Source organism: Mus caroli, unplaced genomic scaffold (assembly GCF_978045245.1).
Source record: "Mus caroli unplaced genomic scaffold, Mus_caroli_1 scaffold_2, whole genome shotgun sequence".
In the NCBI taxonomy this organism is placed as follows: domain Eukaryota; kingdom Metazoa; phylum Chordata; class Mammalia; order Rodentia; family Muridae; genus Mus; species Mus caroli.
Window position 1 is genome coordinate 53,801,501 of NW_028227257.1, and position 11,791 is coordinate 53,813,291.

General features: G+C 42.2%; 1 protein-coding gene across 6 annotated transcripts in view; it reads left to right on the top strand.

The window, feature by feature from the left end:
- Window positions 1-11,517, top strand: part of Atp8b4 (ATPase phospholipid transporting 8B4 (putative)) — a 179,434-nt gene extending 167,917 nt beyond the window's left edge. For all 6 annotated transcript variants that reach the window (XM_085834475.1, XM_085834473.1, XM_021156332.3 and 3 more), the window contains 3 exons: window positions 4,385-4,523; window positions 7,661-7,791; window positions 9,841-11,517. In XM_085834475.1, the coding sequence (XP_085690601.1) occupies window positions 4,385-4,523; window positions 7,661-7,791; window positions 9,841-10,122 (552 nt within the window). In that variant the 3' untranslated portion in view covers window positions 10,123-11,517. The remainder of the gene's footprint in view (window positions 1-4,384; window positions 4,524-7,660; window positions 7,792-9,840) is intronic.
- Window positions 11,518-11,791: the final 274 nt, after the last annotated feature.

Genomic DNA, 11,791 nt, shown 5'->3' on the forward strand with positions numbered 1-11,791 from the left:
CTATATAGACCAGACTGGCCCTAACTCACAGAGATCTGCCTCTGACTCTTGTGTGTGCTGTGGCATCATGCCTGGGCAGGCTGTATTCTTCAAAGGAGAATTCTGAGTCCAAGGAGATATGGAAGTTTGATGTTCTTTTTAACTCATTGCAAACATCTTCCCAAATGGATTATTTTCAGCTGCTGAATATAAAATACCCTTCTTAGCCAGGCCTTAATGGATAATAAATTGCTACTCTGAATTAGTTCACAATAAATCCACAGCCTTCGGTTGCCTGGGAAATAATTGATACACACACACACACACACACACACACACACAAATCAAGTTCACAGTTTAAGCAGGTTAATTTAAAAAGAATGTTATCCTTTGAAACCATTGTAGAGTTTCAGAAGTGTTGATATTGCAGAGGCAGTGACTGTGTCTGCTCAGCCTGACTTGTTATGTGTGGGACTACACATGACCTTGAGGTACCTGTGATGGTTACAAGAAATGATCATGGATACAGAATTATCCCTTAAGCTATAGGTATGGCTCAGACTTCTATAACTTATCTGTTAAGTAACTTTCTCTATTCCAGTGTTCAACACAGGATTCCACAGGGTAGTGCTGTCATGTCACTGTAGTCTCTGACTCCTGATGGCTCTGTGGTTATCCTTCATCTGTAATAACTTTGAGGAATAGTGGTCAGATCTTTTGTAAATGCTCTGCAGTTTGCATTGTCTGATGATTCCTTGACAGGAAATAGGCTGTGGACTTACAGGGAGAATCATAACGAGGTGTCCTTCATGTTTCTTCCTCCCTCTAAGAGCACAGTCACTCTGTAACTGGGAGTGCCGTGTGTGCACATCACATTCTCCTTGGATATCTGTCAGTTGATGAACATCTGGGCTGATTTCCATTTTCAGCCTGGGAAGTTGTACTGTAGCATGCAGGGTCCAAGCACTAGGCAAGACTGTTATTTCACTCAGAAGTATACAGAGTGTTACTATATAAGCTAATTAGCAGGGAGGAAGGTCCCCAGTTAGTTAGAAATTGACTTACTGCCATCAAAGTGCATGGTGTTTTCAACAATAGGGTTTTATCATCTAGTGATGGTGGTCAGCCAAGAGCAGCGGTGATAGTCTGGTTGTTTGGGGGGAACCTCTGAAGGCACCTTAGCCAACACCTCACAGGGTGTGTTTCATGTATGACACTGAGATTTTTTGTTTAGTAATCCATGTCTTTTGGGAACAACACTGTCCACCCACACAGGGCACCCCCATCCAATCTCCTCTTTAACCTGTTCCCCCATCTCCTGTCACACCACATGCATTCCCTTCCCCCTTTCATGAACATTTTCTAGCTTTTTGATGCTTATAGACACCCTAAATAAAACATACAAATCTAAAACTGCAAAGCTAGGATTCACATTTGAAAGAGCAAGTAGCCATTGTCTTTCTGGGCCTGGATTCTTACCTAGTCTAATATTTTCCAGTTATGTCTATTTTTGTACAGATTTTATGGTTTCATCTTTCTTTACAACTTAGCTTAACTCCATTGTTTATATGTACCATGTTTTCATTATTTCTTCACTGGTTGATAGACATCTAGGCTGTTTCCATGTCCTGCTGTTGTGACTAGGGCAGCAACGTTCACAGCTGTACAGGTATCCCTGCGGTAGAATGTGGACTCTTTGGGTGTATGCGCAGGAGTAGTACATACAGATCAAATAGCTTCACTTCTAGTTTTCTTGCACAACTACCATACTGATTTCCATAGTAGTGACACCAGTTTACACTCCTACTAACACTGAATAAGGTGTCCCCCTTCCTGAGACCCTCAGTAGCCTTTGTTGACATCTGCTTTGTTGATCTTAGCTATTCTCAATGGGGTGAGCTGGAAACTGGGAGTATTTTAATTATAACCAAACATTTTACAGTCTTGTTCTAGATCTTTCTTCATCCACCTCGAATGAAACAAGATTGGAGCTTTTTTTTTCTTCCAGCTTTTTAACTTTTTTTCTTTCTATTGAAATAGATTTTTTTCCTCACATAATATATCTGGATTACAGTTTCCTGTCCTGCAACTTCTCCCAGTTCCTCCCCATCTCTCCTCCCGTCTGGATCCACCTCCTTGTCTCTCATTAGAAAACAGACTTTTGAGAGAATATCATATCATATCATATCATATCATATCATATCATATCATGTCATATGATAAAACAAAAACAGATCAGAGCTGTAGTCATGTGTATGTCAATCATATTGATTTAGAAGGCCTTGTTTCCTTGGTGTCCTCCAGCCACTCTGGGCTGTACGCTCTTTCTGCCTCCTTTTCCAAAGGGCTCCCTGAACCCTGAGGAGAAGGATTTGATGACGTCATTCCATTTGGTCAAGTGTTCCCAGGTCCTTCACACTCATGTCTGCTGTGGGTCTCTGTGTTTGTTCTCATCTGCTGCAGGGGTTGGGGGGAGCTTCTCTGATGCTGGCTGAGCAAGGCCCTGCTATATGAGGATGGCAGAATGTCATTAGGAGTCGTGTTATTGCTACTTTTTAGTTCTTCTATAATAGTGGTATTTGGTTTTACCCTAGTCTCAGTGCTATCTAGTCTCAAGCAGTGTCAGGTGTGGGTTCCATCTTGTGGAGTGGGCCTTAAGTCAAAGCAGATATTGATTGGTTGTTCCCACAAGCTGTGTGTCATCATTTCACTAGCATATCTTGTAGCAGAACACCATTGTAGGGTCTGTGGCTGGGCCGTGGTTTGAGGCTGTTGTGATTTTTCTTTTCTCCCTCTGTCTTTACTCTCATCCTCAATTCTGGTTTATAAATGACGGCATGTTTTGTTTCAGAATGCTACTGACTGAATACTCCTTTAACATAGGTTCTAAAATTGGTTCAGAAAGAGTATTTGGATGTTAAAATTTGAGCTTACACATCCTTTATCTTTGTATTTAAACACTATATTAAGTGAGAATAAGACTCATCAGCTAGAGCTCCTCCTGCCCCATCGCCGCCCCTTGTCAACTTTATTGCTACATTTCTATAGCCCAGTTTCACTGTGGTAGATAGATGTTGGCTGATTCTTTTTATATTCTGATAGCGCCTTTTTGATCTAAAAGCTTATGTTCTTTATTTGCTTTCATTAACACCACCAGAATGTGATTTGGTTTTTAACTGATTTGCCTCGGATTTGAACGGTCCTCTCAGTCTGAAAATCTAGGCTACTGTTGGCTGAGGACAATTTTCTTTTAGCATACTTTTGATCGGCACATCTTTATTTACCCTTTATTTTGTTCAAAAATCCAAGTAACTGTATATTGGGCTCATGACTCAGATAGCTACAAATTCACAAAGGTTTCTTGGCCTGTGCTCCCTGTTGTTGGCACTTGTTTGTTCCAGGATGCACAGGCAGCTCTCACCAGTGGGGATTTCCCTTTGGTTTTTCTGTTTCATGCTTTAACTTCACAAGTGGCATTTTATCCTCAGGGTTGGTTTGTGTTCTCTTAGGAAGTCCCCTGCTGCTTAGCGGTTCCCCTAGAGCTTCTCAGTCACACTGATTGGTTCTGTTTCAAGGGGATAAACCCACTCTTTTAGCTGGGTCCTTATTTTAAAATGTGGATTATGATTTCTTTTCCTTCTTATAACATGGACCAGGCTATTTTCTTTTGCAGGTGATGAAATGACAGGTGGTGGAAGAAAGAATTTCAGGTTTGGGTTTACCGTCCTGGTTGCCCAATACATTAGATAATTAGCAGGTCTTGACCAGGATGGACTGCAGGGCTGTCTTCAGGTGTAACGGTCCTGGAGTTCATTATCTTCTGCTTCTAGTGTCTTTAGTACTCGCTTCAACACTTCGGAGGGCAGCAAACTGCAGTGGGAATGGAACATATTTCTGTGTCTAGAGAGGGATGTATTTATGCTGCAGATAGAGTAGGGGTCTACAATCCTTTACCTGCATGTCTCCTGAGGCCTCTGAGGTGTAAATTCAATTACAACTGCCACACAAGATACAGGAAGGGAAGAAGGGATGGGGGACACATTCCCACACCACACAGAGTGTATGATAAAAAGTCAGAGATTCTTCTTTTTGTGACTTGAGAAATACAAGAAAGGGGTCATAGGAATGAGTTGGGATGGTCATATCAAAATATCACATAAAATTATTAAAAAATAAAACCCTTGACAGTTCACCTCCTGAGGCTTGGCAGATACAGTTGCCCATATACCTAAGTGCTGGACACTTGTCTAGCACTGGCCACTTGTGTGTGTACAGAAGTGGAGGTGTGTGGTTGGTTGGTCCAGTAATCTTTGTGTTCCAGAGCAATCCTGGAGGCAAGCTTCTGTGTACACCATCTTTTTTATGTCTAAAAGGCCTCTCTTTTGGCATTTGACTTTATTTGCAGATAGCCTTGGACACGAGTTACTGGACTGTGGTTAATCACGTCTTTATCTGGGGCAGTGTTGCCACCTATTTCTCCATTTTACTGGCCATGCACAGCGATGGTGTCTTTGGAATCTTCCCACGACATTTCCCCTTTGTTGGTAAGTGATCCTTCCTGTTGTGAGGCCTTGTGTTACACTCAAAGTCCTTTGTCTCTATGACTTGTTTTTGTGTCATGTGGGGCTAGAAATGGCCAGCACTCTTTTTTCTAGGAGTTGATTGGTCCACCTGAAGACTTCCATACATGAAAGAGGTTCTAAGAGACTGCTTTTTTTTCCTTGCCGGATAGATCTTATAGCCTCTCTTGGTTAAGATGCAGTAGGCTGTTCTCTAGAAGACAAGGGGCATAGCATGTGTACTTATTTACAGCATGTGAAATGTTTTTTTTAATTCTAAAACAGAGAAGGGGGAAATAGCCAGCTCTCCTTATACCAGGTTACCACCAGCATATCTGCCAGAGCTCTACAGACATCATCTGCATTTAGATGAAAGAGAAGTGATTCATAAGTTAGTGCTTTCTACATATTTCTGAGCATCCTTCTAGAAGTGGCCAGAAGAGAAGACTGGATAGATATAAGGGTTTAAAAGCCAGCTCCACCACTTAACAAATTGTGTGGTGTTGAACAAATTTTCTTTCCTTTCCATGATTTAATATTTATCTATTAACTGGGTTATTAATCGTTTCTATTTTCAATAGAAAAAAGTGAAGATAAATGAGTTACTACATATAGAGCATTAGGATGGATCCTGGTTAAATAAACACTGACTCTGATGAGAGTTGAGTGTTTGTCTTGGTTAGGGTTCCCATTGCTGTGACAAAACACCATGTCAAAAAGCAAATCGAGGAGGAAAGGGTTTATTTCATCTTACATATCCTGACCACAGTCCATTATGAAGGGAGGTCAGGGGCAGAGGCTCAAGTCAGGAACCTAGAAGCAGGAACAGATGCAGAGGCCATGAAGGAGCATAACTTACTGACTTGCTCACCATAGCTTGCTCAGTCTGCTTTCTTATAGCACCCCAGATGACTAGCTCAGCAGTGGCACCACCCACAATGGCTGGATCCTCCAATATCAATCATTAATTAAGAAAATGGACTGTAGACTTGCCCACAGGCCAAGCTTATAGAGAGTCCTCCCTCCCAAATAACTCTAGCTTGTGTCAGGTTTACATAAAAACAAGTCAACCACAGTATTATTATGCAAGAAATTGTGACTTGACTATGAGGGCATCATGGGAGAATTCGGATGTTTGATGGGGTATCAAGGAACCCCTAAAATTCCTTAAAGTCTTGAAGTTACATTTAATAAAGGGGATTCATCCAGTGTTCCTGTGTTAAGGTCCACACTTCAAAATTATTCTGCCACCATCACTGACTCTTACACAAGAACCATTAATACACTTTCCAAGAAGTTTGGGGATCTCGACTGCAGGTGACTAAGTAAGGAACAGAGATTTTCTGAGTTCACCTCAACAAATTAGAAAGGAGTGATGCTCAGAGCCAGTCCTTTGAGCTCAAGCAGGTAGCATAGCACATAGTACATTCTCTGATTACCTCGGCCTAGAAAACAATTTCTCATGAGGTCTATGTCAGAAGGGTCATAGGATTGATTTTGAAGTGGTGGTCTTCACAGAGGCCTGGCTTCTGTTTCCATCCAGCTGTGTGCGTAAGTGTGGGGACACTGTTCTTCAACTTTGTCCATTCCTTCACATATAGTAACTGCTTCAAATCCTAACAGTCTTGCTCAGTACACCACATTAATACTTTGTTTACCAAAAGATTCCAACCATGCAGAGGCATGTTGGTTAGTCATCAGAACATGCCAGTTTGGAAAGGAAGGCTCAAGAACTGTTTTTAAATTTCAGTTTATTTATTTACTTTTGTGTTACCAAATCTTGAACATTTGGTGCATTTCTAGTCTATGTTAGACCATTCTAATGTGCAAAATGGGACTGCTTGCCCTGGAGACTGTAGTTTGTGTGTGGACTAATCCTTTCTATTTAAGCATATGCCATTCCATGAATGAATTATCTACTAAGATCCATTGAAAGTTTACAAAAGTTAGATTAACATTGGGGTTTTCTTAAAGAAAAAAAGAAAGAGAGAGAGAGAGAGAGAGAGAGAGAGAGAGAGAGAGAGAGAGAGAGAGAGAGAGAGAGAGAGAGAGAGAGAGAGAGAAAGGGAGAAAGAGAGAGAGAAAGAGAGAAAGAGAGAAAGAAAGAGAGAAACGAAAAGAAAAAAGAAACGTTTTTTCCTTAGTAACCAGGAGCAGGGAGTGGCGTGGCTTTAAAATGAAGCCTGTTTTTCTCAAAGTTGTCTGTGGGTAATGAGCTTCAAGGAGCTTAAAAAGACATTTAATTGATTGAATCAAGTTTGTTTCTGCCCTTGGCTTACAACAACTGGAGTTGGCTGCTCTTTGGTAGACAGACTTACTTTCCAAAGCTAGAAACAGCAGACATACCAATCAGTTGCCAAACTCTTATACCCAAAGCCCATTCGAATGGTGTTAACACGGGTACACTGGGATGCAGGCCTGGCTGGTTGACGGTATCACGATGAATCCCTAGAAAATGAACAGGGGCAGGGATGGTGTAGTCCCACGAAATCTGCCTGCCTCCCTTTGCTTCCTTGATTAGACAAACAATAAATATGTGAGAAATGAGGGTAAAGTCTGGAAGCTGGCTCCAGGCTTGGCAGTGAATTTCTCTGGCCTGCCCTCTCTCATGTTGGGTAGCTGACTCAGTGGTCACAGGGGAACTCTCATCAAACTAGGAGCCTCCAGAATCTCCTCAGATCTTTAGTTCAGAACCAAGGGAGCATCAAAGAAATAGCAACTTCCTTTTGAGGCAGCTTTTCTGGGCTGATGCCTAGAATTTCAAAGGTTTCCCTTGTGCTAGATGTCGCGTTTCCTTATGACACAGGCAGTCAGTGAGGTCATTGTTTGTGAATAGGCCTGCATCAAATCATTGATCAGAAACTCTAAACTGGTCATGGATCGTAAGGTTGAAAGAAAGGAACCCAGCAAAGCTGGAAGGAGTCTAGGTGAAGAAATGCCCCATCAGGCCAGCACTTCCCCAGGCTTTCCTAATTGTGTCAAAGATTTGTCTTTAAATGCAGAAAGTTATCAGTTTGATTCATAACTACTAACTATAACTGTAAATTAATTTATGTAATTATTGAGATTTTATGGTGATTTGGAGTTTTATAGCCAGGATGTCTACATCTCTCTAATGGCAGGAAATGCACGGCACTCCCTGAGCCAGAAGTTTGTCTGGCTTGTGGTTCTCTTGACAGCAGTGACATCAGTCATGCCAGTGGTGGTGGTCAGATTTCTGAAGATGAATTTATACCCAAGCCTGAGTGATCAGGTATGTTTTAGATACTGTGAGTACTTGAAGGATGGCTGGTGGCTTTCATGAATGACGTCCTTCTCTGTCCAAACAGAGGCACAGGAATGACTAAGGGAATTTTCATAGGTCCATGGCATCATAACAGAGTAGATGGTACTCCCCCCATCATGCATCTTGATCATACTAGTCCTGAATGTCAGTGACAAGAGTTGGATTGGGCTATAGGTAGGTATGGAGTGATGGATTAGAAGTACTTTTACCCCTGACTCACTGGAATCATTTTGGAGTATTACTGTAAGAGAAGGGCAAGCTACCGGGAAAGCTAAGGGTACCATATAAGGAATCTGGACAAATGATGTGAAAGGGTCTCATCATTTGGATGGAAATAGAGTATTGGCTTGGGAAATAAGTGAGACCTGTTACCTGAGGAGCAGAGACTAAAAGGGAACAGCAGATCGCCGAGTGGACTGGGAATGCAGAGATAGAAGAACAGCAGAAAGAGCAGGGTGTATAGAGAAGCCTGGACCAGAGCTTAGAATAAATCTCAATGGCTCCTAGGAAATAGGATAAACACAGCAGTGCTGGGCTAGGCTGAGACTCAGGTCAGGGAGAAGAGGAGGAGAGGTAGACACATTTTATCATCCCACAAAGAATGATAACGTTTGTTTCTAGGGTGAGGGAGGCCAGACCAGTGAGGCCCAGGGCTCTGAGCTTTTCTTACTGTCATGTTTCTCACATTCTGGGGCATGTGAGTCACAGAGTCCCTGTGTCGGTCCTTTTGTGTTGGTTCTGAGCTGAATCCATCCCATAAACTGATGGGCAATCTGAGGATGCCCGTTTTTCTTGTGTTAAGGATGAGTGTCATGTTTTGCTTAGTGAGTATCCTCAGTCCTGAAATTCAAATGGATCACTTAGGCAAAGCCTCTGGTTTCCACTCACTTTTCTAGGGAGAGGGAAGGCACATTGAGCCCCACCCAAGTGATGTTTAGGTCTTATTTATTTATTTATTTATTTATTTATTTTTGAGAGCTGTTTTTGAATGTTGATGGGCACATATACCCCGTCAGGTCTCAGGACATTACCTAGCAGCAGGAATCTGTTCCTCTGGGTCCATCTGCCTCCCTCACCCCCTTGACAATGTTTTCCTGAGCCTCTGATTTAGGGGCTGTGCTGGAGATGTTCTTTAAAAAGCAACACATTCATATTTGTAAATCACATGCACACAGAGACATACACAGAGATATACATATAGACATAAACACACAAACACACAGACATACACAGACACACACACAGACACACACACAGACACACACATACAGACTCACAGACCCACACAGACACACAGACATACACAGTGATACACATACAGACATAAACACACAGATGCACAGACATACACACACAGACACAGACACACAGACATACACAGAGATACATATACAGACATAAACACACAGACACAGACAGACAGACAGAAAAACAGACAGACAGACAGACACACACCCCCCCCAAACCAGAATAAATGAAAAGCCCAGAAGTCTCATGATAAGTTGACCTTCCTTAAGAGGAAGAACATTCTGACTCTAATTTCTGAAATTTTCTCCTCATTCAGTTACTGTGACTGCAAGATCCAGAGAGCCTCTAAAAGGGAAAGAGAGGTGAAAGACTGGGTATTGGGACTATAGACATAATATTCTATACAAAAGTATGCTCAAGATCCTGGGCTCTGTTCCCAACACTGTTACTAAAACACAACAACCCCCTGACCCCCCAACTCACCATATGGTCCATGAAATTGAGTCAGTAATGAATTTTATCAGAATATTTCTTGTTTACACGATAAATTTTTGGTAGGAAAAAAATTGATTAGTGTTTAGTGTCCTCTTTGAGGTGGAGAATGTTATGGCTTTAGGTTTAAAGTTTCCTTTTGGAATAAAGACAAAGATTCTCTTGTTGTAGCTGTTCAATTAAGTAACAAAAATGGCTTCCGTTTTACTCGGTGTCTGGGTGTCTGGAGTCTAATGCTTGGGTTCACGGTTGCACTGTGGCGCTCTTTCTCCCCAGATCCGCCGGTGGCAGAAGGCTCAGCAAAAGAAAAGACCCCTGCGAAGCAGAAGGCCTCAGACCCGCAGGTCGAGCTCTAGAAGATCTGGCTACGCGTTTGCTCACCAGGAGGGCTACGGAGAGCTCATCACATCTGGAAAAAATATGCGAGCGAAAAGTCCAGCCCCAGCATCGGGGCTGGAAAAGAAGCTTTATAATAACACGAGCTGGAATGAAAATTTATGTAAGAAAACCACAGACGCGGTGAGCGGCTTTAGTCATGATAAGACAGTGAAATTGTGAGTCAAGATAGACTTGACCACAAAGCCGTCTTTTCACCTCATCTGGGGTTGAGCTTAGGCAGCTCAGGGGCCAGGAGCAGGCAGATCACATTGCTTAACTTAAATCCATGGCCTCCAGCTGCCAACGCCTGTCAGATAGCGATGTTTTCTGCAGGATTCCGGGCCAGATGGGCACTGTCCAATCTGTGATTCTGTAGACCAAGGCCTCATGGGACAAGTACAAATTTTATTAACTTAAACACCAATCCATCCGAATTTTGAATCTTATTTATGGAAAAAAAGGCCGTAAATTAGCATCTATGTTGGATGGGTCTTAGGTATGTAAAAGGGTATGTTCCAATGATGTGTTTCAACCAAAACTGCATGTCAACAGATACACCACGTACGTGAAGAGTGCCTTTCCAAGATGCAATTGCAGAATTTAAAGTATGTGGTGTGGTGCTCTCAGATTGAGAGTCAGTCTTTCTCTAGACTTGAGCTCCCCTTGCCAGGATAACAAAGCCTTACATGCTCTGAGAAAGCATTAAAAAGTCCATGGGGTTGTCTGTTTTACAAACAGGGACAAAAGCAACTGAATGTTTCTGCCGAGGGGGCTGCTAACATGGTTAGGTTTATAGAGAGAGTGTTCAGACTGTTCCATGTGGGGACAAAATACAGTGGCTCCTCTAATGTCCCTAATGTGTCAAGGACTTGTGTGACAATGTCAGTAGTAATCCGTTGCATGTTACATGGATACAGACAGAACCATCAGCATGGTAGAACACTGCCCTTTATTGACAGTGTTCCATGCAGGCCACGGGCAAATGCTGCTGATAGATCCCATTTAAAAACTTGAAACTTGAAAGTCTCTACAGGCAGTCTCTACTGTTACCATTCACTCAGGCTTAGGCCATTGAGACTCAGTTCCTTTTAGTGTCTAGCTGTCCTGTTTATGGCTCAAACATATAAATGTATAGATAGATAGATGAAGCTGATTTTTAAAATAGACATTGCAGCCCAATTTGGGGATCTGTAGACGACTCACTAGGTTCTGTATTCAAATTGCTGCTGACCCCCACTTACCTCTGTGATGGGGAGGTAACGTGCCTTTCCTGAGACTCCTCTACAAAGTAAGGACGTACTACCTACCTCACGTGGTTGATGACTATCAAGCACGCATTCTCAAACCATTAGAAACACAACTCACATACGAATGCACTCATCAGGCTTTAGCTAACTCATCATCAGAGAAGCAGAGGGGAGAGACTTCAGGGCCTGGGATGCCAGTCGCCAGTAGGACTGTCAAAGAAATGAGGTTGCTAAGTATGATAGAAAGCAAATAAAATTGTAGCCTGGGGAATAGATTTATCTACAAGGAAATAAACAAAACAAAACCAAAAACAAACAAACAAACAAAAAGTCATGTTTTCCAAAAATCAGCAATTAGCTCTCTAGCCTTCCTTCTCTGGTTCCCAGGCAATGGCTGATCAACCAAAACTACTTTGCACAAAGAACTTGTTAATCTTATGTGGCCTTGATGGATGATGGGCTGGGATGGTGTTAATAGGTCAGTGTCCCCTGCCTAATTGGTCTTGATTTCTAGACCTAATTTTTTCTAAATGGTACTCAGTGAGATAATCTGTATGCAGTAGCCTACTACCTAGAGCCTTTACCCATAGCAAATGCTTATC